The sequence below is a fragment of the Perca fluviatilis genome, chromosome 3 (genome assembly GCF_010015445.1).
Source record: "Perca fluviatilis chromosome 3, GENO_Pfluv_1.0, whole genome shotgun sequence".
Classification (NCBI taxonomy): Eukaryota; Metazoa; Chordata; class Actinopteri; order Perciformes; family Percidae; genus Perca; species Perca fluviatilis.
This window is the reverse complement of record NC_053114.1, coordinates 36,487,202-36,514,192: the sequence shown is the minus strand read 5'-3', so window position 1 is coordinate 36,514,192 and position 26,991 is coordinate 36,487,202. Positions and strand designations below refer to the sequence as shown.

General features: G+C 41.3%; 1 protein-coding gene across 1 annotated transcript in view; it reads right to left on the bottom strand.

Annotated features, from left to right (window-relative positions):
* Positions 1-2,882: 2,882 nt before the first annotated feature.
* tox3 (TOX high mobility group box family member 3) overlaps positions 2,883-26,991 on the bottom strand; it is a 41,170-nt gene continuing 17,061 nt past the window's right edge. The window contains exons 2-7 of the mRNA XM_039795879.1: positions 21,253-21,318; positions 12,697-12,948; positions 6,202-6,465; positions 5,854-6,084; positions 5,580-5,660; positions 2,883-5,365 (exon numbers count right to left, since the gene is read on the bottom strand). Of these exons, the coding sequence (XP_039651813.1) occupies positions 4,499-5,365; positions 5,580-5,660; positions 5,854-6,084; positions 6,202-6,465; positions 12,697-12,948; positions 21,253-21,318 (1,761 nt within the window). The 3' untranslated portion in view covers positions 2,883-4,498. The remainder of the gene's footprint in view (positions 5,366-5,579; positions 5,661-5,853; positions 6,085-6,201; positions 6,466-12,696; positions 12,949-21,252; positions 21,319-26,991) is intronic.

Genomic DNA, 26,991 nt, shown 5'->3' with positions numbered 1-26,991 from the left:
TCTGGCAAGTCAAAAGTTCTCTAAACAAACGTTACCATTGGTCAGGGATGTCAACAGTCCAGCCAGCCAACAGAGCCCCCCCAAACAAAGTTCACTATTCATCTCAGAGGTCAATAGTTTTCTTTACAAAGCTCATCATCACAAGGGCAAGAATTCCTTAAACAGAGTCAGCCATTTGACTGGAGGCCTAGCCCCTCCCTGGAAACAAGGATTGGCATTGGACTTGTGGGGTCAGCTGTCTCTGCACTTCCCTAGCCTGTTTTTTTTTTTTGGTTTTGTTTTTAACATAGCTCTTATTTAAAAAGTATCAAAGTATTAGAGATTCACTTTTTACAGATACAGTTTAGCTTCAGTGCTGTTACCAGGCCTGGCCTTTAGGTGACTTACCTATAATTGTAATGTCGAGGTGGTGAGAGAAATTAGCTACTTATCGTAAAGTTGATTTACAGTAGTTTAACCAACTTGCTGTTAATTTAGCTCAAAGTCCCGGTACAGTTCTGGCCCAGGCACACAGCCTGATTGGACCTCTGATCAGGACACTGGGGGTGTGTAGGCTACTGAGTTAGTTTGATTGGCATCTCGTTCCCTCGCTTGTTAGTTTTGTTGCACCTGTTAGGACAGCTTACACCTTTACTATTGTTATTTGTACATGGAGTTTGGTGAGCTGAAGTAATTCATAGAATTACTCCACCCGACTGCAACCCGAGCCCAGTCCTAACCAGCCAGAATAATTGAAAACACCTGTGTGAGAGTAACAAGTCTTTAACATAGCTCTTATTTAAAAAGTATAAAAGTATTAGCGATTCACTTCTCACAGACACAGTTTAGCTTTTGTGTTTTCCAGACGTCAACAATTCAACAGTTACTTTGTGCAGTTCGTAAGTTACACAGTGGTGTGACTGTAGCTGTAGCTACTATTAACCTCCTTGAGTTAATGAGCCACAACAACATGATAAGATCAACCTTAGTATTCTGTCTGATTTTGATATTGTCATCAATATTGCTGCAGTAAACTTGGCCAAGACACGCTGTTCCTTAAAGCAAAAACTGAAAGGTTTAATGCGAGGAAATAATACTACTTCAGTGTGCAAAAAGAGGATAATTGGCAGCACACCCACATCAGACACTAACATTGGCTGAAATAAGGTTGCATTTAAAAAAGATTTTTTGTTAAAGAGACAAAGTTTAGTGAGCAGAGTGGCAGGTCCTACATCTGCGACCTGAGTCCAGACTGTGAGATTGGCTGCAGCGTGGGTCTGATGGTCAGATGGTCAGTGTCAGCAGGGCTTTTGTTATGCTCACATTGTATCTGTGCGACGAACGGGAAAACAACAAAAGAGCCAAATAAATCATTAAAATACAGAATCCCTTAGCTTCCACATCTGACTTCTTAGTCATCCTCGGCACAGTGCCGAGCGACTGACCTCAGTGGGGAGGAGGGGGACAATTAGGTCACCTCATGATTGCATTACTCAAATGACATATTAATGTCATAGTGCCCTTCATGCATTTCATCAGCGTTAGTTAATGATGAGGAGAAAGAAAGAAGAGCAGGGCTGATATTGATTGCTTCATGCTGCTATGATCATATCGTATTGCAACTCTGTAAATAAATAGTTATCTTGCAGATACAAATAAAAGTCTACAGCATACAGCAGGTGAAATTTATTTATTCACCTACTCAAATTAAACCAATCCCCATTAAAGGAGGAACAGTGTATTATCCTTGTAAATTATGGGTGTGTGAATAGCAGTGTTTTGAAAATGTCTGTAACCTTTTTATTGCAAAGTCCCATAACTCCAACCCTAGCTGTGAGATATTTGTACACACAGTGACCGCAGTACTGAAGGGTTATGGAATAACAAGGAGCTCCATGCATTATTAATGGGCTCTGCTGTGAATCTGCTCAGAATAATAACGGCGATTTCCCAGAGCCTCATTACTGTGTGTTTTTAAAGCATGTGTTTGGTATCCATGGACACCCTCTCTCACATTCTCCTCTTCTCCCCCTGTGTTGAGATTCAGGTCATGCACGGCACTTGCTGTTTTTAATTTTCATTTCATCATAAGCACTTTAAGACTGTTGCCAGTGCTTATTTGCAGTTTTCCTGCAGACCTCTTCACTCGGGGCTTCTGACAGGACAGATGCTGCAATTAATCACGGCAGAGAAATGGGCATCGTTTCCATACCGAGCTGAGGAGCCAATCACGGCAGCAGCAGCAGCGACGGCAGGGCCTCAGCCCAAATTACAAATGCTTTCCTAAAACTAGCTAATTGAAAAGAAACCAAAATTTGAAAATTCTATCAAGCCGCTATCACAGACGCACAGGAGCAGATTCACTCTCCTAATTTGTAACTAACATTAACCCATGTCTAAAATGTCTCAGCTGCCTTTGGATTAAAAAGGCCCTTCTCTGGGCCAGTGGATTCACAGCCTATTGTGAAGATATGATAATTATTGTTTGCCTGCCTTCCCTCCCCCGCTCGCCATTTTATTCAAGGGAGCTCAGCAAACCCCTGGGGGATGTCTTGGAAATGAAGCGATTTTGAAGGGAGTAAGAAAGAGGCAGAATCCAATGCACTGGTGTGTGAGAAGGGGACTGTTATTGAGACAAGTACCAGTTACATGCTGACCTTGTACACACACTATAATAATGCCAACATGAATGCTCATATACCCCTGCAAAGTATTTTTTCTCTCATAGAATTATTCCATAGAAAACATAAAACTGTATTTTTTATTATCTTATAAAGAATTGAGTGCTATGGATAATTATCAATTGTATTTGTTTTCAACAGCTAACAAGGAGGCGTGAAGAAGTATCTCATAGAAATGATGGCTAATAAAGCTTTTGAAATAAACAGATTCCTCCAAATAAATATTTGTGATTGATAGTTTAATTCTGAACAGAGACACAAAGAAATATATAATACTTCATACAAAATTATGGCTACTATCATATTAGTGATGGAATGTCTCTGGATTCGTCTTCATGGCAGAGCAAAAACTCAAACATTAAATTACTTTTCCTATTGGGAGCTGAAAACAACCTTCAAAAGAACTCCATACCGATATGCATTTATTCTATTGACAGTTTTCAAAAGCAGTTGGTCTGTAAGCAAAATACAAACAAAATGAATCGCTGCTATTGTAACTCATAAAAAAGTATAAAAGAGCAGAAATGCACTATGTGATATAGCAATCCACAGGTCGTTTAACAATGTTTTAATTAAAGCCTCACATATTAAAACTTTACAACAGGTGATATGAAAAATGTACAACATTTTCTTTTTTTTCCCCCCAGGGACTTCTGTACAACTGGCAAAAATACCTCCGATGCCTTTTCAGTTGGCTTTGGCAGTGCAACAAACTGGCTCTGCTAGTTTTCCTTTTTTTCCTTTTTTAAAACAATGACGTATCAAGGAGCAGAGTAAAAATACATAAATCCCCAAACCATCTGCCCTGATCCAATCATTGTATTTACCATAAAATATCCCCTTTGTTACACAAAATAAAAACATAATTTAATTGTTAAAGATCTGAAGTAAAAACAAATAGATTAAAAGAAGATTTTTTTGGGGGGTTGGGGGGAGGAGGAGGTGCCAGTTACACGCTTTTGTATATATCATCTGGAGGGTAGATTACTGGATACAGGAGGTCTTGTCTTTTCCCACTCTACAAAACATGTACAGCAGATTACAGCTACAGTTTGATGATGTGATGAAATAAATGATTTATGGCAGTTTCTCTCTCAGTCTGTTCAGTCGTTCATCTAGGGATCCTAGACTTTTTATTTTCACTTCCCCTTATTCTTCAAGACATTGTCTGCATTTGTGACACGGTTTAAATGTGTTCAAATATCGCCGGGCCTCTGATGTGTGATGTGATTTGATCGTACATTTCCTCCACGCCATTGTTGAACAGTTTCATCTGCAAGAGTGATGGGTGAAAGAGAAAGGTTGGAGTAAAGAAAGTCTCGCTATATACTGGCCAGTGTGGGAACAAAGACTGAGTGGGGGGTTACTGGTTTCCAGCAAGGATTCTATGAGTCACTCAGTCCAGGCAAGAACTGATAGAAATCCTTTTGTTGAAACATTTTCAAAATGTCCTTTTTGCTGCACTGAACTGAAAACTCTGGCCTCATAAATAAAGCTTTATTGTTAAATAAAACATTGAAAGACACACGTCTTCCAACATATTGTGTGCCCAGTCAGTTTAAATTGACAACTGAAAGACCTCACAAACAAACAAATAAACAATCACTGGGCGCTCGCCCTAACAGGCTTCTATCATAGCTCAGCCTATTTTATAGACAAAAACCCAGTTAACATGTTTACCCCCTGTACACGCGTGTGCATATCCGTCTATAACAATGGACAAAGTTCTTTGTATAACATTCTAAATCTTACACACTTCTTAAGTGCAACTTCGAAAAGCAACGTGGATTGATGCTTTTATTCTATTCCTGTTCTTTGAGATAGGATTTCCATTTGGCTCAGTAAATGCTGACTTGGGACAGGACCTGGGCGTGGGCCTGGATTTGGGAGGGGTGTGGTTGCTGCTGTGGGGCCGGCTGGGGGCTGCCGAGCGATGCCGAGCCTCCCACTGAATGGGGCGTCCCGGGAGAGTGCTGGGGTGGGGAACACTGGGACTGGTGCTGCTGCTGCTGCTGTTGCTGCTGTTGCTGGAGATGTTGAATCTGCTGCTGATGCAGCTGATGCTGCATCTGCATGTGCTGCAGCTGCATCTGCTGCTGCTGCTGCTGCTGTTGGTGTTGGTGTTGCTGCTGTTGGTGTTGCTGCTGTTGGTGTTGCTGCTGTTGGTGCTGCTGCTGCTGCTGCTGCATGTGGTGCTGCTGCAGCTGTTGCTGGAGGTGGTGTTGGAAATGCTGATGCTGCATCTGCTGCTGGATCTGCTGGTGATGCATCTGCTGCTGCTGCATCTGATGGTGCTGGAGGTGCTGCTGCATCTGCTGCTGCTGCTGGAGTTGCTGCATCGCATGCTGCTGCACCGGTTGCATCGGCGGGCTCATCTGAGACACCGCTGTGGACTGGGCCCCGGCCACCATGCCCCCTCCGGCGCCCATCTGGCCGAGCAGCTGCGGTGGCATCCCGGAGGACATGTTCTGATGGGAGACTGTAACCGAGGTCACGATCTGATTGCCCCCTAGTCTCATCTGCAGAGGCTTCGGGGCAATGGCCCGTGGCAGGGCTTGTTGCAGGGCCTGGGAAGCGGATGACATGGACATGGAGGGGTGCTGGTTGAGGGGTGAAGGCAGCACCAGGCCGGGGGACAGGCTGGTGGAGGCCAGGGTCTGCTGTACTGAGCGGATAGTCTGGGCCTCAGCTGATTCTGCTGCAGCCTGGATGGGAAAAAAAAGTTGATAAGCCACAGTTTTCCCCTCTGAAGAATACCATTTAATCTATCTATAGGTTTACTGTAAAGTTTCTAGACATAACTTTGCTTCAGTTGTTTTTGGCATTACAAAAAAAAGTTTTTCCTCTAAAACAAGGAATTCTTAACTTTTCTGTCAAATTCACACATTTTTCAGGTGAAAGGAAGGAACAGTTTCTCACCTTGGAAACCAGGCTAGCACGGTATGCGGCGAGGGCTTTTAAATATTCTTTCTTGGCAGCTTCGGTTTTGCTTTTGTAAACCTGTGATGACACAAAGGTACGTGTGAATGGACAAATAAAGCTTCTTACTAATTAGAGATAATTCCTGTTACAATATAGAGTACATTACATAGATACCATACTGTATATACATTTGTTTCCTGCCTGAATCTGGATCTCTGATGATGTAACTGTTTGTTACTAGACCAGTCTAAATAATCAAACTTTGTAGTACCTGTTTCTGCTCCTCTCCCAGACCGTCCCACATCGAGGCCACAATTTTGGACACCTCTCCAAATGTGGCGTTGGGATTCTGACCCTTAATTGCGGCCTGGGTGTCTCTGAAGAACAGGGCATAAGCCGACACCGGCTTCTGAGGCTCATTGGGATCCTTCTTCTTCTTCTTCTTAGGAGTCTTGGGCTTCTTTGTGGGATCTATGGGGGCTGGTCGCTTCTCCCCAATGACCTGCAATGATTGAGATAAAGAAATTTACAAAAATGCATTTAACATCAGCAGGCTAATTTCCTGCAATTACAGTACCATTCAATACAGTGATCCAAATCATTTTTTAACTTTGCTCACCCTGTTGCCTTCGTCCTGATCGTCTTCGTTGATGGAGCTAGAGGGAGACGGCGTGGCGGACTTGCTGGCAGGCGGTGATGGGGAAGTATGGGTGATGTTGGGTCCTGCCATGTTTAGGCTCAGCTGTGCGTTGAGTTGGGATTGGTTGATGGTGGTCAGCTGATTCCGCGATAACATCCCGTTGGGGCTGTTCATGCTGATGATGGACTTCATCACCATGGCTGGATTGGGTGGGTACTGGCGAAGATGGCCCGCTCCAACATTCTGTAAAGGAATTGACACAAAAGCAAAGGGGGCTTGTTAAGAAAATGATAAACAAATGTAAAATTGTATTGATCCCTTTCCCTCTGCTTTAACACTGCCTGTGAGGTTCTTGCTGCATACAGAGACTTGCACCTCATTTCTCCAGCTCAAAGATATCTCTGTACTCACTATGACACCCTACTGCCCAGCGCACAAAGCTCATGAAGCTGTATCTCTGTACACAGAGGAAACCGGGTCACTGGATTCTGCGGATTGTTACATGGGCAGATCACATGTCACTGTGTCCTGGGTTTTAAATGTCTCTATTACAGGCCATGATAAATTATCTTGACACCCAAGGAGCTAACTTTATAAGCCAGTAATAGATGGCTGCACAGCTCAGTTGATTCATTTTAAAACTCTATTGTATGGAAATCTGTGACACAGCTTTTGACTGCCCGGTCCCTGGAGGGGAACTGTGGACTCGCGATGGGGTACATAACTTCAAATGCCACAATAAAAAGACTGTTCGAGTCGCGGTTTGTATGCATGCACCTACATGTCAGTTTAGTTTGAGGGGGCCACAAGCCTATATGCTTTGATGTAATGTTACTTTTAAGGTTACAACTCTGTAAAAGAGGCGCCTTTCATAGATCATGTTTGACTGCCAGAGTGGAAAAGAAATACTTCTATATAATCAACCCCATACATTAACTGGCTGAAGGTATGAAGCTTAAGGGCTTTGGACAGCTCCCCTCCCTTCTTCCATCCAGTGTACAATGTAATAACATTTTCAAAATCGCTTTCACTTTTTTCCTGGTAAAAAAAGTGGTTCTTGAAAGAGTCTCAGAGAAGGTGCATGCAACAAATGTTTGCATTGATTGTGGTGAGGATGAAATTACAAGGACTGCCAGCTCCCTAGAGGGAAGACTGATCAGAGAGCCAGCAGAGCTGACATAAAACAGGGGAGAGGATGTGAACACAACAGAAAAGGTGATTTGTTCTCCCTGGGTACATCCATCTGGTATTCAGCAGCACAAACTCAATCTCTCCCAACATCAACAAATCAAAAACCCATACACCTGACTTTATTGAAAGAACCTTATGAATGCCCGTCTTCAAAAACAATATTATTACACCATTTCAGACAGAAACGTATTGGATCTACAATCCATTTCTTTCTCATATGCCATGTCTACTGCTTATCATAAATACAATTTGCATGTGCGAGGAAGATTCTGCAAAAGGTGAGGCGAAGGTGGGGGAGAAATTGAAAACATATTGTTGTGATGCTTCAAATATGGAAGCTTTTAGTTTTCTTGAGAATAAAAGCTGCAATAAACAAGCCTGTGACCAAATGACCGTGATTTACATATCTGCAACCCGCCATGTTCCAAGTGCTATTGTCATCTTCATTACTGAGAGCATGATGGCTCGCAGTTTGCTCTCTGCGAAAATCAAAGACGCACACACACAGCTCATTAGTCCTGGCCATCTGTATAATAACACTTTTGCCCAATCCCAATGATGCAGTTTTGACTTAGAGCAATGGTCCATTCTGCCATTTGTAAGGAAAATGGTGATTTCTTCTGAATGGCGTTTGGATGTTGTGCATTTCTAAAAACAAAATATGCACTGATGACTGCAGTTAAACACTTAATCATATCACATTTAACAGCCTACTAAATATCTTATTTTATCATATATTATAGCAATAAATGAAGTAGCAGCAATTGTGCTTGTCACTCTATGAAACAAAAGAACAATGACCGTTACATCAGTGAAATGCCAGCATTAGCACGCCTGATTTGAATGAAAAGAAAATGGCTAATAACACAGGGAAAGAAATCATCTTAAGTAACAGTTGCCTTGATTGTGAATATGAATCTGGTACTAGGATGTTTGTTTATGTCCCTCTACCTCCTCATTTGCATTTTGATTGCAGTATTGTCAGCAGTCACAGCAGACATCTAACTAGATATTTTGATAGACATCGTAAATCTGCAAATAAGTCCTTATCTTGAGTACACAGTGGCCAGATGTGCCTTAGTCAGGTGTGTGTGTGTGTGTGTGTGTGTGTGTGTGTGTGTGTGTGTGTGTGTGTGTATGTGTGCAAACACTAACAAGCTGAAATCTACTCCCTAATCAATAAAGGCTGTTTTTTATGTAAATTCATTTAGTAATATTCCCAAACTTGTTGCTTTTAATGTGAAATCTGAAATAGCTGGCAACAACATAATGCTGTCAACAATATGCTCCAAGAAGAAGAAAAATAGCTTGTTTTGTACATTATTGTTGGCCTCATCCACACTCAACACAGCAAACACTCCACACAGAGCCACATAACGCGTTCGGAAAACTAGCAGATAAGAAAAAAACACTATTGACAATGTGTGAAACCCTTTCCACAATAAACACAGGCCAATACACAGCAGCTGGACACAAAATGCAACATTATGCATTCACCAAGTGATAAACAATCTCAACACTGATGTCAATGAAAGCAGGCTCCAGTCTGTTCTTTAAGATATTGGAAATCAGAATTTAGGGAGAATTTATGAACAGTAGCACCATGTACTGAGCTGTAACAGGCTGAAAAGAATGTTAACAAGTTCAATTTCCATTCAATCAATGGCAGAGCTCTTGGAAATGTTCCATGGCAGGAGAGGGGTAAAATCATCTATATGGTAATTATAAGGATGAATCCCCCAGTAACTTTCGCCAGCATGAAAGGTCAGTCCTATTAAAGATAGTTTATCAGTGCTCTGCACATATTCCTTTACTCGCCTTCTAAAACGGGTACATCATTTTATTTTTTCCCCTCCATTTTCAGCAACCTGCTGAAGTCTGTGCTTAAGCCAAATGAGAAAAATGGAATTTTGAATGCCGGTAAAGGCTATAATAGCATGAAGATAAATTGTTTTTCTTTCTCCTTCCCTGTCTCAGTCAAACACACTTCTCTCTCTCTCCTTCTCGCTTTCTGTGGTGTGCAAACTCAGTCCATCTATCGCCCCAAACAAATCGCTCTCCCTCTCCCTCGTAAGGCCAGTAGGTTCCCTCCCCTTGGTCTGGTACAGCCACTGACCCATACCCCTTTCCACCATTTCTCCTGATGCATTATGGGTATTTAAAACTTGTCAAACATGACATCATTTCATTTTGAGAGCTGCCTGAGAAAAGTAAATTACAGAATCAATCATGCAGAAGGTCAAGCTGAGACTTCATTACAAGTATTGCATGCCTGCATGAATATCTTTCATTTCTGACTGACCCAATATGTCACAATAGCTGTCTGTCGAGGGAGAAAAAGACACGGAGCAAGAGAAAAAAAAAAATTCCACTCTCTTAAATTGATGTACAACTCATGTCAGTGTTTCTTGGCTTGGAAGGGAGATAAGAGGGAAGTGTAGAAAAACATGCTTTCTGCAACAGTGCTCACATTTTCCATTTTGATTCAGGATAGAGTGGCTTTTGACCAGTCAAAACACAGGGTATTATACTTACTGGCAATCTACACAGTATCAAGGCATTTCAAATCATGTGAACAACAAACTGTAAATCTCTTTTTCAGCCTCATTTTTATCTAGCATGTGGTCCAAGCACACTAGTTTGTGTTCTCCATTAGCATATCTTTGCTGCTGTAAAGCTAATGACATGTGAAACAGCTAGTTGGTAATGAAAAATATATAATGCATCACCACATAGTGGTAAATGTAATAAGACAACAGTGCTCAAATCTCCTAAATATTGATTTTAAAATCAAATACAACTGGTTGACTACTGTAGGTTTCAAATCCAATCGTGGAGGACATTTCAGTACATGCCTACATGTGTCAAGGAAAAGTGTGGTAAAGGCACCAGGTGTCTTTTGAAATAGAACCCAGAGACCGTTGCTGTGCAGCGGGGAGAAAATTGAGAAGAAATTGCGAATAAAGCAATACTGGCAGCTCTACTCCAGTACTATTTGGCACTATTGAGATTCAATCACAAATCAGGAGGACACATGCTGGGAGACAAAAATGAGAGTCAGAAGCTTGTTAGGAGAGCAGATTAAATAAATAATGACTTCAGATTCAGGGCTTGCCAGGCACATTGCAGCTGAGAAAATGTATTTCTCTTTGTAGAAGCTCCGCATCTGTGGCCAATTTGCAAGACATACGCTGAACATTATCGGGAGAGGAATTAGCAGAACACTTGGCAATGGCAATGACATGGAAGAAGCTTTTGAAAATAGCCCAGGTATATTCACTGGTTGGGTATCTCATTAAGTTGTGATAAGAGACAGGCTTCCACACACACTAAATATTCTCCACCAGTAAGCTTGTATAAATAAAGAAAACCAAGACAAGTGTTGGGGAAATATGAGCATGGCGGCTTGATGAAAAATGTAATTGCAATAGTGCACGGTTTATTTGTTTGCCCCTGCAGCCATAACAAATAACACAGAATGTAATCATGTATATAAGGTTGTCATTCCTTTATCAGTGTGCTGACAAAATGACAAAACACCCCTCTTAGGGCCTTCGTAAATCATTGTCTCCGTATATAGAATGCACTGCAATCAGTGCTGTTACTTATCTCATTTAAAAGTCGCGTTCTCTTTTCAAGGCAAAGATAACGGAATAGAATTTCTATAGGCATTGTCATAAGACTTTTGGGGATCAATCCCATTTACAGGAAAAATGAAGGGCCACCACGAGCCTTCCTGCGGTACAATGTGTGATGACGACTGATAACGAGTGAGTAGTGTGCTGCCGACAAAGCCACAAGGCAAGGAGCAGAAACCCACATTCTCCTCTCAGTTTTTAATAGAGTCCCCGCACAATCAGAGACATGAGCCATGCAAATGGTGTTAAAGAGGAATAATGTTTGAGAATCAAATCTAATCCTCCAGCAAGTCGTGAGAACAGCCAGGAATGTAATTGTGTCAAGGTTCTGCTTCTTCCAGATGTAGAAAGCTTAACTGACCATGAAATGAAAATTCTTCAGGCAAAAGCCTTCTGGGGCTCGCTTACTGTATGCGGCCGAGATATTTTAAAAGCCGCAATTATTTTACATGCCAGAAGCATGGAAGCAGGAAAAAGAGCTGTAAAATGTGATAGCCCCCTTCCGATATGTAAAGTAAATAAATAACTAATAGTGTGATTCAACAAATCTGTTGTAGAGAAAGTTATAATGATCATGGCGTCTCTTCTCAATGTAATGTGTGTTGTGGCTCACAAAGCAAATTCAGCATCAACATCATCATCTCTCCGCTCATGCCTTTGTCCTTTCATTTCTTTTCTTCTAAATGAATCTTCCATTTTTGTAATAGGTCTGTAAGACAACTAGTCAGCCGGTGACATTTCCATTTTTCCTCCTCAATGCCTCTATGATTGTGGCATTTGAAAATGCCTTTCCACCTCAAGACAACTATCTCACAATCTATAGCACATAGCAGCATCAACATAAAGAGAGTGCTTATTTTCGTCTACTGTTCCATGTTTGACCATCCGTATCAGAGGGAAGGAGGATTAAGCTGAAAGTAGGTTCATGAAGTCCTTTCGTTGAGGGTAATTCTCTACAACACAAAGACAAAGCTGATCCTAAACTCCAAACACAGCGTGTGTCTTTTCTGAAGACCTCGTGTGACATTGGACAGAAAGCATGCATCAGCATTTACAAAAAAAATAAAAGCTTCTGGAGGCAACATGAATTAAATATGAGCATGTGAAACTGTGACACTTTTGGGTCCCATTTTCACTGTCCTTCTGGGACTGAATGTGCTTTGTACTTTAACACCTGTGATCTATCTACATCTGCTCACCTTATAGAGGGGGATCTTCCACACTCTGTGTGCTTTTAAAAAAAATCTTCACAGTAAGTAACATAATATCATGACATTTACTCAATGTGATCATATACCTCCTGTGTTGTAAACAAGGCCAGATGCTGTGCCAGATGTACTGACAACAGGAGGCGTACGGAAACTGTGAAGGTGACATTACGGTTAAGCAAAAGCGCTCTGGACTGTATGTTTCTGATATCAGCGGTGTCCAGTAGTGTAAACTAAATCATATCTTAGAACATATGTTAAGTTAGAATACACCATCAAAAACCACATCTGGAGCTGCAGCTACAAGTAGGACACATACTGGATCAGTGTTATTGGAGTATTTTGTGTGTTGACAGATGAGGATACCATTTCTCTAGTCGCAGAAAATGAATGGCCTTCTTGATTTACTAGTGGTGTATATGCATAGCAGTGCTCACCACGGGTTGGCCGTTGTTGACAGACACTCCTTCCTGGTCCATCATGTTGCGTGAGATGGTAATAGAGGGCAGATCCAGGCTCTGAGGGGGGAACTGAGGGATTAAGAGACCCCTGTGAGGAACTGGGGGCTCCGGCATTGCTGGGAAAGGTGAGTCCACTTCCGACAGACCCAGACCAGACTCCGTCTCAGGTGGAGGTGTAATGGGAGGAATCTCAAACTCCTCGTCTCCCAAGCTGGGCGTATGAAAAGTCTGCAAGGAAGAGTAAAATCATGAAATCCAGCAACACAAAACAGCCGAGAAGCATTCGCTGAGGTGGGCCTTATCTAACATGCCGGAAGGAAACCTTCAGGGATTATATGAGACAACTTTGTTTAAGAGAGGGAGTGTTTTATTTGAGTGGTAATACACTTGTCTGTAAGTGCACTAAGATGTAACATTTCCTAAACCTATTAAAGTCCAATTTCAGAAAAAAGAAGGAAAAAGGCGAGTGAGGAGGAAGACGTCAAAAGCAAAAATATCAAGCAGCAATCACGGGAGAGAGAGGATACATGATAAAAGCCCTTAATCTTAGGGATGGAAGATGTTGGGTTGAAGTGCAGTGAAAATACACGTCACAGGGAGATGGGTTTAAAAACATTTTCAAAGATTATTACGCTTGGCCAGAAGTGTTTCTTTTTGTTCCCCTTGCCTGCCCCCTTAAATCTGCTCATCAAACAGCCTAATCCTTCTGCCTTTCGAATTAAAGCTTTTGGTCACACTTAATTTGCTTATGTGCCTTCTTGGAGATGGGACTGTTCACCTACTTGGGTCTTGTTTTCAGCTGCGCACTGCATTGAGCTACTCTCTGGAAAGCCGATATATTTATATCCCACAATGACCACACTGCAGGTCCATATACACGCAGCTGAACACAGGGCCAAACCGCATGCTATCTAGCCGCTGACATGATTTTAACTGCTTGCACTTGGCACACTAGGGGTGTAAGAAAAAAATCGATACACTTGAATATCGCAATATTTTATTTAGCAATACTGTATCGATTTTCAAAAACCCAATATTGATTTTTTTTAATTTTTTTAAGTGTTTTTTTATTTTATTTTTACATGCAAAAATATTCATCTAAGACAGTGGTTCACGTTTATGCTGTGTTTAAACCCTTAACCGCTAGATGGTTATGCTGAGACACACCACTAGTGTCCTTGCCTAACAGTGCCTAGCAGTGCCTGACTTTTTGCTAGAAGCTAACAACGTAGCTATGGCTTTGGCCTACTTTAGCATATAAACATTCTCACTAAGAACCTGTGAACCACAATCTCAAACTGGCAGTTAGATTTTCTGTGTACTGAATTGTTTACCTAAAGTAAACTTCTTTGACATTATGCACATCATTTTTTTTTTTTTAAATATTAGTTTTTCTAAAATTATACTTTAAAAAAAATCCCAATATATCGCCTTACGCACAGTATCGAAATATATTGCAATATATTGAATCGTTGACCCATGTATCGTGATACGTATCGTATCGCCAGATTCTTGCCAATACACAGCCCTATGGCACACTGCTTGCATCAAGAAGCTACTAGGAAACCCCGAAACTAAGTGCTTCTGCTTGATCTCAAACACTACTTTCTTGGCCTTGGATCACTTTTACGGTACGGTTTAAGACCTGCTCCAGTGATCTCATCAAGCCGTGAAATCCTGGCATAAAAATAATTGGCAAAGAAGACAAAAAATGGGAATAAATGGGCATTTATACCAATCGAACTGGCACTCGATGAGTCTCCTGCATGCAGATTTCACCTTGTCACACACCTGCATTTAATTTCCAACGGGATTGGGAGTCGTGGAAATGATCATGCCTCACTTTCTGAGATAAACCCTGCTTCTTTGAAAGGGGAGCTGGTTTTTGTCACACTTTGTTGGTTCACTCTTAACAAAATGTGACAACACTACAGCATTTAGGCACATGTAAAGTATTATTGCATGGCTTGTCCCATAGTAATCAAACTCCTACCTGAATAGAGGAGAAGTTCTACTAACCTCAAACCTATAAACTTGATATTAAGAGTTGCATGCCCTGCCAGCGGGCTCACTATGGTCAACAAATCTAACCAGGCATCTCTTCCCTGTCTTCCTCCACTCTGTCTTTCTGTCTCCAGCAGAGCATAGAATAACAGAAGGGAGACAACGGAGGGAATATGCCAACACAGCCCTTGATTAGGAAGTATTAATGTTCCCCTTGCTTGCTTTAGCACACAGACACTTGAAACTAATTCATTGCCTGCTCAGGGCAGCTGTCTTGACAAGCACTGATGAATTCCAGTGGCAGAGGCAGCAAATAGAGTTTTCATTCCTTCCGTTTCTTTCTCTCTTCCTGCTCCCTACCACTGTTTCACTTTTCAGTGCTCGTTTCACGGCTAGAGAATCAGTTCTCTTTTCAAAAGGAGCGAAGGTCATATTCATCACAGCCCTGGCCTCTGGCATGCAGAGTGCAGAATAAATCTTGTGCACCTTCAGTAGGAACCATTTACTCTGAGTCCTCTGCTGTCATATTATGCTTCAGTCCACTCAAAAACCTCCAGAACTTAGGTTAGCAGCATGTGTTTATAGAAAATATAAAACAAAATTGCCATGAGTCATGAACAAAAAGTTCCAGTAGCACATGGAAAGAATCAGAGATCGTTCATCATCACGGTCTTCATTCGTCTTTTTCAACGTCACCTGTGGAGTAGGGTCAACCTCCTCACCAGCCATAAGCTCTATGGTCCAAGTGTCATCTGTATCATATCATGTAGCAATTTGAAAAAAACTGTCAAACGATTATAATTTATCTGACTTAAAAAGGTATCAGCCCTGTCTTGGGTATTTCCTTGTCCAGTACAGTCAGATACACTGCACAGGTTGTGATACTTTGACCACATTTATCCACATAAGCCCTTGCAGGAATGCTTTTGAGGAGGGAAACATATCGCTTACATTTTTTTTGCTCTTGCTCTACTATGGACACTATTTGCTGATGTAAGTAGGTTTCCTGTGGCGTTACACCTTGTAAGGTAAATCAGAGCAGAAATAAATAGGCCACTGGATCCTATAGGCTGCTGCATTGTGGCCTAAATTACAGAGCCAACCTAGAGATTTGAGATGTCAAAGAAGAAGGTTGGCTAACAGAGCTCCACTTTTGTAGGAGAGCAGCACAAGCATGACTGTGACCTTTAAGCAAAACACAGACATGCACTTGGAGGAGAGGAATGCTGTTGTTTAGTGTCTGCTAAACAGAATGTAAGTAGAGAATAGAAAAAGAAAATACTGTGGGGTAAGGAAGTTAGAGCAAGATCAGTATCAAAGACTGTGCTTGAGTGCATTGCCTCTCTTTGTTAATGATGATACAAATTTAACATCTGCACCAGGGGCACCGATAATGGAGACATGGCGTTTGTGTCTCATTTGGGGGTATGGAAGATGTCAGCTGTTTGCAAAGAAAAGGCCCTCTCCCCGGGGAAGAGAAGCCAGATTTTACTGGAACCCACAGTGTTACAGTGTTGCACACTGTCTAGTGTCATTTCACATAAAGCCAGTCTAATTCTGCACCAGGAGCAGCTTAGGGGGCTCTGATCGGAGATTAAGAGATGCACAATCCACTTTCTTTGCATCACCAGCCTGATTATCCATTTAAATTGTTCTGAAAGGCTAAGCAGAGCCAAGTGGCAAGCCAGATACTGGCTTGGGATGTGCAGGCATGTACATGTTAAAGGGTGGGCAAGGGACAGTACAACAGAGAGAGAGTAGTGTGTGTGTGTGTGTGTGTGTGTGTGTGTGTGTCTTTCCATTGGCAGCCACAGGGTCCAGTGGTGAGAGGGCAGAGCAGGGCTTGTAACAGAGAGGCCTGATGTACCCTGCAAGAGCATCATGAGCAGGTGTGTGTGTGAAATCACCAGTCCTCAGTGGTAAACCTGGACCAAACTATACTGTTCTGCAAATTATTACAGTTATTATATTCTGCCTGAAAAAAAAATCAAATAGTGTGTTTTATCTAGTATGTGGTGATAAACAAATCATAGCTAATAATTTATAATAATCAGAATTACTTGATTATGTACAGCAGTAGATAAAGTACAGTAAATGCACAGTAAAATATTACCAAATACTGAGACAAAATTATGCAGAAATCTAAACCTAAAAGTCTACAGCCACACTAGTGGCTCTTTGCACAGCAATGCTTTGAGCTAAATGCGGCTGTCGGCATGCTAACCTGCTCATGACAGCATGCTAACATTTGATAATTAGCACTAAATACAAAGTATAGCTGAGGCTGATGAGAATGTAATTAATTCTGGAAGTATTTAGTTATAAACCAAAGTTAAAATTTGGACCTAATGGTGCTAGGTGAAAATTCAGGGGATAATACATTTTTATGATTCATCCTGAGGAGGGCATGAACGTCTGTATAATCCATTTAATAGTTAAAGAGACATTTCACTTAAGTAATCAAATGTTAAACTCGTGGTGGCGGTAGAAGAAACAAGTTGGGGGATCACTAAAGTCATATACATCGCCTGGGGACCATGACTGTCAGTATATTTCCTGCCAAGCCATCTGTCGGATGTTGACATTTTTCAAGTGATAAGTGAAAATGTATCCGTTATATCACCTGTGAAATATCCTGGAGGCACTGGATGAAAAGTCAGGGAAATTACCAAAGTCATCCTCTAGGGGAAGCCATCCTGTCATTTTCAAGAGATGTCACTAAAAACCAAATAGGTGAACCTCATTGCGGGCTAGAAGAAAAGTCAGGTGATCACCAAAGTAAGAATGCCTTATCCTCCGGGGAACATTATTGTCTTCACAAAATGAGATATTTTCGCCTGGACCAAAGTAGTGGACCTACCGACCGACCTTGCCATCCCTTGAGCCAGGCCACTAGCATGGCTAAAAGTGGCTGTAGTGCAAAGGGTCTACAAAATATTGTTGAATATATATTATATGTTACAACAATAGAAACATGCAGGTAGGTGAATTTTCCCTTCTGAAATTTTATCCTCGTGCTGCCATGGCGCTCTTTTAAATATCAGGACAAAAAGCAAGAGAAAGCTTTTCGGGCAATATTCCCAGCCCTTCAATAAACGTAGTAATGCAATTCATAGATGCAATAACCAAGACTTGTTAAAGGCAGCAGCATGCAATTTCTGCATATAATAGGCCTCAGAATCAATAGAGACAGGATTGAGGATCCAGTTTCAAATATATAGACAGGCAGAGTGCAGCTACTCAAATGACAACATCAACCATGGCACCCCTAATCAACATTATTTCTAATTTGGATCATTTGTAGTCCATTTCTACATATTTATAGTTCATTACATGTCTCTAATTTGATTAGGAAAGTAAAGTGATACATCTGAGTGGAACACAATCTCAGTGTACAGTATCCTTTTCCCTGAGGGAAGCAGTCAAGCTTTCTCTGCTAGGATGTATGCTTTACCAGGCACACCAAGGTCATCTTATCTCATCCTCTAAGTGCATGAGGTAAATGATACACCAGCCATCTAAACAGCAAATACAGGTCTAGTGTTCGGATATAGAAGCATTCTGCCTTGAGGACAATACATACGGTTATTTTAAATATACAGTATGTGTTGTGCAGACTAATAACTGGACGTTTTTTTGGTTCAAAGGCATTTGCGTTAATGCTTATAGCACAAAACGTGTGTAACGTTTAACGTAAGTTCCATTTTATTCTTCTTACTTTTAAAGAAATAAATAACACATCCTTCCTCTTATAAAAGAAAAGTATAATTCATTAGCAATAAAGCACTTACAGTGTTGCAGCTACAATCTCACTTGGCCTGGTACTGATATGACACGTAGCTTATGGTAGCTAAAGTTAGCTAATATTAGCAAACTTTAAATAGATATTGAGGGTCAGTTCACTGACTTTATGACTCTACTTGTGTTACTGTTACACTAGGATTTAACATTGATCATTATCCCAAAATTGTCATTTGTGGCAATGACAGCTGTTAGCAAAAGTTACATAGTCTCACTAAATGATAGGTGAAACAATTTGACACTCGTATTGCAATTTATTCATGTGAAACAACAGGTGGTTTGAAAACATAAGGGCTGCAGAGCTGTCGGCTGTTGTTCAAGCAGTCAAATTTCCCCAGATTGAAGCTAAACACTGATGCTAACTTATGCTGCGTTTCCACTGCATGGTACGCTCTCCTCTACTCAACTCACTCATTGATTTTTCATTAGCAAAAGTTGTGGAGAGTACCTAGTACTTTTTTAAGTACCGCCTTCGTCAAGGTTCCAAGTCAGCTGATCCGATACTAGAAATTGCAGTTAAAACACTGCAGAGCACTGATTGGTCAGAGATAATCGTCACTAATGTAACACGGGACATCATGCACAAACCCGCAATTTTTACATAGTCAATCTACGGTTAATAGCGAGCGCAACCTTTTATTCTCTCGCCCCTGATTGTAAAAAAAAATGGCAGCCCCACAAAACTACGCTGTACAATTGACAAAGATGTTCCTCTGTTTGGTTGCTGATGAAAGGATTCAGCGAGTGTCACATTGAAGATGATGTCACAGCAGTTTCACACTGCGGTTACGGCAAAAGTTTAATCTATCAACTAGCGTTGCTCTGGTTGGTTGTAGCGCTAGCCTATTGCGTGCAGAGGGAATTTGAAAGACAACCATTTATCCCGCCCCTCGGATTGAGCCCTGCCAATGGTGAGTTCCCAGACCCAACATCTTGATGTGGGTCTGGCTTGTCAGGCTAAAGCATCTGTGCACAAGTGAAATAAAGCTAATGACAATCTTCCCAGACCTCATTTCAGAAAGAGGTGTAGTTATGCAAGAAGGAGTGAATCTTCATAAAATGCATAGATGGTGCATGTGTTTATGATATAGCCCTCTGGTTTTATTTAAAAACAATAGCTTACCAAATGTGATGCCATTAATTTAGGCTGCTGTCAAAGTAAGCGGTTCATCATGGAGCCCTCATAATGGACACTTCCTTTCCCAGTGTACCCTCAGCCCAAGGCAGACACATTAGGTATATAGAATTCCAGTGGAGATAGTGTGAAACCTCAAAGTGGAAGTCACATTAATCCCAATTTAGCTCAGATTGCAACAAACAATACTTTGGGCACTCCAAGAAAAGAAAACCCTATGCTTAAGACTTCTTCTCTCTCTCTTGAGCACAATACCATCTGTGCCATAACACTGGAAACAGTTGTTCCTTTTGATGAAATGCAAATTAGCTAGGCTGATTTTTTTTTTTTTTTTTTTTACCAAGGAGCCCTCCAGCCCATCCCCCCTTTCCCTGACTGCCACAGTGGGCCCTCACAGCTTGGGGCTGAATGCTCTCCAAGCAGTTTGTGTCAACGTGCTCGCCGCTGCAGTGGGCCTCAGCAGCCAGTGGATACAGAGGATGCGCCCACTCAGCGTAAATGTGGGGGGAAATTAAACTTGTTCCATAACACTCTGGCTTTGTGAAGCAGCCACTTTATGAACATGAGGTCATGCACTCAAAACACAACACTCCTGTCTGAGCTTGAATGTCACAGTTGCATCCCAACTGCCCAAGTGACTGTGAATGAAAACAATAAGGTTAACATTGACATCTATCTCACTATATAGGAGCTGTGTAATGAGGCTTTGCTGTGGGTTTTGAAGCCAGATCAATCTCCCCTGCTAAACTGGATGAGATTGGCCTGTTTGAACCACAGAGGATGACGGGTATTTTTGGTACACTTCTCTCTAATGACAGGGCAGCGGAGTGGGTGGAGGGGGAATAGAACGGGTAAATTTAGCACACGGTTAGGTCTACTATGGCTCAGAGAGGCGGTTATATACTTCCAGAGAAACAACTATTCCCTTCTTTCTTTCAATGTAACAGTACAGTACACAGAGCTATTCCAGCAGCTCCGCACACTCAGACTGTTGGTGACATTTCACTTTTTGTAAGTGACTGCAGATAGGAAGTGACAGAACTATAGAACCTATTTTGGCTCCTTCATTATGTCTTTGAAACAAGGAAAAAAAACAGCTGTTTACCTCAGTTTTATCTTACAGAGTGCAGACAAGACCGTCAGATCACATCAGCATCAGCTCTCAGAAGTTACTATGAGGCAATATAGGCTGAGCATAGCTCATCTTTCTGTAAGCTTATTGTCTTTTTTTTCAAGCAATAAAATAATGTTGCCTATGACAAACATGTATAAATTCAAATTTGAATTTATCATTATGGATGTAGAGGGTTTTGCAGTGTGAAATATAGGGCTTATGCTTTAGATATGGGCTTTTACTGTTGCCAACTTTGGCCATTACATTTCCTTAAATAGTGAGTGACAAACCACAGAGAAATATTTAAAAAAGAGAAGTATAATTAATAATCATGATGACACTTATGAAAAGGCCTAACTAAATGACAAATATATTAACTCCACTGTATTTAACTGCATTTGTATTAGAGAGTAAGTTTGCATTGGTTGAATTTCCAATGTTGAGAATTTGAGGGGAAAAAAAGGAAAAGTACACTCACATCACCAGCAGCAAGCAGGGCACCGTTCGCCTCCGCCATGTTCATGTAGTTGTTGTTATTCTGAAACTGCAAATGAGAAAGAAAAAAAAACACATTCAGCCTAATAGTGTCCAGATAAGATCCAGTGCAAATCGAGCTCTCCCCTTTCATAATGGACACCTGTCACTCAAATAGATTGTCACACTTGGCTCTGAATGTTTACACACTGAGTTAACCCCTTTCTCGACGTGCATGAGCCATTATTGCTCTGCCATTATTGTGACATGACGAGAGGCATGTGAGAGGCCCAGGCCAATTCAAACCAGGGTAATGAGAATCTGGTCTGGCTATTCAGCTCATATGGGATGGCAATTAAGAATATGTTTGCATCACAAAGCCAAGTATCAAGATGCAGTGGCAGGTTATTAACTTCAAATAAACTATGGGAGAGGGGAGATACTGAGGGGAAATAAGGAGGTGGAGAGTGTTTTTAATATGCCTGGAGTACATTTTTGATTAATAATAGGAGCTTGGTTTTACAATTTATCCCACTAACGTGATTTTGACATTCATCCATCTTTGTGAAGAATGGGATTTCAACATAAATGTATTTTGGATCCATCCTATATTTTAGTGCAACAAATAAAAGTATAAAATGTATTATACTCAAGCATTTACCTGTTAATATCAGAGTTGATATCAGAATAATAACAGAGTCATCAGTGGTGATAAAATTGTGAGTGACACACTTTAAAAAGACATCAGTATATAAGACAGTTGATAAGATATTAAAACCCCGTACTTTGGTAAGAAACAACATGTTTTTTCACAACATACCCCGCCCTCCCAACCCACACATAGCCTGCTGGCAAAATGGCAGCCACTTCCTTTCTTTGGAGACAACCATGCTGACAGGTAGGAACAATGGGACATAGAATGAAGAATTATGGGCTAGCAGCTGGGCCCAGGAGCACAATGCACCTCTCTGTGAGTGAGTGCAAAACACAGCCTACACGGCATGGAGGAGAGTCGCAGTGCGTTTGCGTCTTTATGAGGTTCCACTGAGAACACATTTTCAACAAAGCTCGGCAGTAATCTCTTTTGTGTGTTTATTACAAAGTCACTCTCTTAAAACATTATGAGATGAAGAACTCCAATAGATGGAGAGAGAGAGAGCGAGAGAGAGAGAGAGCGAGAGCGAGAGAGAGCGAGCGAGAGAGAGAGAGAAAATTGCTTATTATTCTAGCAGAAGCCAAACAATAGTGGAAACAAATTAAGATCAGAGCGAACTGAGAAGTGCATTAATATATTTTCGAGCCCTTTGTGTTTTTTTTTTTCCCCTTCTCCTTTTCTTCTGAGTGGTTAGTATGCGAATGTAATTACCGAAAGAACTGCTGCTAATCAACTGCGAATGGTATCCATTAATTAGTCTATGCCCTGGAGAGAGAGTGGGGAATCAGCAGCAATGTTAACAGTGTTATGCACCAATGAGAAGGGGAGCCACAAGCTCTGCTAGCAGTTGCTGAAGCAGGTGGTTTGTGCTGTCTAGGCCTCTGGTGCCGACTTACCTGGAGCTGCCCCACTAAACTATATCTGACTGGAGCACTGGGGGGTTTACATGTTTGCTCAAATGCACAAACAAATGTATAAAGACACACACACACACACACACACACACACACACACACACACACACACACACACACACACACACACACACACACACACACACACACACACACACACACACACACACACACACACACACACACACACACACACACACACACACACACACACACACACACACACACACACACCTCTCAAGTGAGAAACATCTGTCAATAGCTAGCACTCATTCACTTCCAGCTGTGTGTAACTTTGAGACATGACATGGCTGGGTTACGTCAGCCACTCGGCTGGTAATTAACCTTACGCTGGGCTTATCTTGGAAGTGTTACTCCGTCCCTCTTCTTCTTTTAGATAACAAATTGAAGTCTCAGAGATATCCTTCTGTATTCAAGCACTAGGAACATTGTTCCGATTGTGGGGGGAGATAGGGTTTCGTGCAGTGCTGTCTCTGTTTCTTCTATCTCTGTACCACTCTGGGTGTGAATACAATTTTTTTTTTTTTAAGAGTGAGCAGACAACTGCACTTCTTTGTAAATAGTTCTCTTGTTCAGGAAAACCCCAGTAGAATACAGACCGATCAGAAATCTTACTGAAACTTTTAATATAGATGCTTGTATACTTTCCTGCCTGTTGTGTGAAAGAAAACGAGCCGCGAAATGTTTCTGTGTTTGGAGTAGCTTTGTCTCAGGTTCCATGCAAACGTCTTGGTGCCACTTCTTGGTCACACATCTTTAGCTCAATTAGCTGCCATGTTGCATCTCACTGGTTCATGTAGATGACAACTTCACTAGCCAAGTGTTTACGAGGCTGCTTGATTATGGAAAAAATTATAATCACGATTATTTTGGTCAATCTTGAAATCACGATTATTTAACAGGATTACTCATTGTCTTTTGAAAAGTTGTTGCAATTATTGAAGTTAAAAAAACAGCGAAACACATCAACAGTGAAATTTGCCTTAATACTTTCCCCTTAAAAATCTGAGTTGACATGGAAAACGGTATGTGCAATAGAGCTGGGCAATATAATGATATATCGATATCGTGATATGAGACTAGATATCGTCTTAGATTTTGGATATCGTAATATGGCATAAGTGTTGTCTTTAACTGGTTTTAAAGGCTGCATTACAGTAAAGTGATGTCATTTTCTGAACTTACCAGACTGTTCTAGTTGTTCTATTATTTGCCTTTACCCACTTAGTCATTATATCCACATTACTGATGATTATTTATCAAAAATCGCATTGTGTAAATATTTTGTGAAAGCACTGATAGTCAACACAACAATATCGTTGCGGTATCGATATCGAGGTATTTGGTTGGGATTTGGGATTTTCTCCATATCGCCCAGCCCTAGTGTGCAAATTATTGTTTTTCGCGATTACTCTGTTTTTGTGATTGTTAGAAGCCAAAGTTTTAATTGTGGTTACAATTTCAATTAATTGTACAGCCCTAAGTGTTTATAAATCAAGAAGTGATGTGTCATTAAAACAAACACCACAACTGAGGTATGGTTGAAATACATACTGTAAGCACAGACATTAAGCGGATCATATTAGCTCCATTAGAGAGAAAACACAATCAAGTTAAGTCCAAGTGCTAATTAGTGATGTGAAACTCCCTGGGCTCAGTCTCTGTGAGTCAGTTTTATTGTGCTTCCAGGGCCCTTAAGAGCAGTTCCATATCTCCTCCGAGAACTGTGACTAACATCCCAAGAAATGTCCCCAGCCACTGGTATCAATCTTTACCATTAAAAGCTGTACCATGGCGCAGTGCAGCCCGGACCGGAGGCCCCAGTGGACGACCAGAGCAGGGAGTGGAGATTATTATTGTTATTCCCGATTCATTTTTTGGGGGGAAAGCCATTCGCCGCTTTTGTTCAGTGACGATTGAGTCAAATGCCAGATGAAATTAAGTGTGATTGGAGGGACCATGCAGCAAAAATGGGTCAGCGCAGACAATGAAGGCTCTGTAATTAAAATGATGTGACGAGCTAGACAAGAGCTGCCATGTGAGGGGCCAAACAATCGTGTGTGTGCACAGAAAAGTATTTTGGACTCAGATGTAACATATAAGAAAAGTTTGGGAAATCTCAGGAGTGGAATTACTTGACTTTTTGCAAAATAAATGCTTCTGAAACACAATAAACTGGCCTTAAATATCTAGTAAAGCACTATAGCAACAGCTCAGGCAGTGATGTTACATGCATTCAAGAAACCAGCATCTCACTTCTTCAAATTTCCAAAAAGAAGTCATGTACTACTAGATGTGACCCAAAGGAAAGCCGTAGAAAAGAGTGCTTTAAAGTAGCTGTGGGGTAGAAGGCTTTTATTAACAGAGTGAATTTACGGTTAAAGGTGCTCTGTAATATGAGTCGCACTAAGAGCCAGACATGGCTACATGGCAGAGCAAACACTGGGCACTCAGTGTTTTTATTTCTCCTTCTGCACCACCAGCACATTTCTTCAATAACTGTTTAACAGGAGAGAATTAAGAGCTTACATGCGCCCTGATCCTAACGTGAAAAGGCTCCACTGTCTGCATCATCGCAGGCAGACAGAAAACCAAGCAACCTCACAGTGAATGGGATGAATATGAATTTCTAGGTTTTTCCATAAATGCACAGTACCGCCTTTCTTTTTATTCCAAGTCAAGATAATACTCTAAGGATATTCTTTGAATCATTGTGAAAGCTTCAGTCATTCATTATCAGACAAAACAGTTACAATCACATTCTAAACAACAAACATTTCTGACAGACACCAGTGTAATTTTGATGCTTGATTCCCCCCCCTCCACATTTTAAATCCCAGTGCAGGAATATTTGTATGAAAGAATGTCCAGGGGGGAAATAAGGTGTTTTACAGCTATTATAGCTAACAAAATTATTTCAACCTCAGGGTGAACACAATATTGCACCAACATGAACCCATCTCATCCCCAATATGATGGAGTAACCACACAGATCCTATCAGTAAACATGAACTGGACAACCAAGATCCACAGAATACACGCCTGAAGGGCCTCTGATAGCACAGCTGCCATCTCTGCATGCATACAAATGGAAAATAAACACGCACTAGCCTACACCTTCTCATCTGAACATTGAATACTGCTTAGTCAACGGTGATTACATCATAAAGAATGACAGGGAAAGATGCAAGATGACAAAGCTTTTTACCATAAAAAAATCATGTAAATTAGATAATTAAGCATTTTCAAATCACCTTCAAAGGAATGTTTCTTGGTTATAAAGTACAATCAAAAAGTCACAATAGCAGTGCTGTCTGTCAGCAGGTAACTAAATTGGACACATTCTTCCTCCCCACTGAAAACCACCAAACTAATTCAATCAAGAGCCCAGGCTTTTCCAGAAACCTATCAACTGCTGACAAGCGATTTTACAGTTCAGCTTGTGCTCAGTAATCACAGCCTAGCATGTGTTCTCTGGAACATGACACTTGTGCTAATATGTTCTCCAGTGGTCTCCATAAAACACAGCAATAACACCACAGTTAAAACTCAACCTCCAATCCTGAGAAACCCGCGGTAATTTGCTATGTATTATTTTATGCAATTTCCTTGCTCGACCTACCAGTAGTGAAGGGGATTGCAGACTCAAAAGAGCAGCACTGTTTCCTTTCCTGCAAAACCTGGCCAGGCTCTGTTGTAGCCTTTGGAAAAGTTATCTTCTGTTTCCCAAGGTCCTCCTCACCAAATACATGCTCATTTACAACCCAATTCAGCATAAACACTCAATGCAGCTGCCTCTCTGGTGATCACAAGGCCTATTCACGCCCAGCAGGCCGTCGTGCATGCAGCGCGGAGCTGACATATGTAGATATACATCCTCCTATTGTGTGCAGCAGTTCATTTGTAAAGCGACTCCACAACACAGCATGTCCACGCAGTCGGCCACAACCTGTGTTCTGATCTGCAGGCCAAATCGATTGGTAATTCAGTTTAAAGCTAAAATCATTACTCCTCCAACCCAACACTGTCTTCCACCATTAGGACTACTAGTCCTCAACTACATATGGTAGAATTGAGGGGAGGTTCATTGTAAGCATCTCACTCTTCCTCTGCCTCTCAGTGTGGAGTACTATCGCAGTAGTGCAGAGGATCA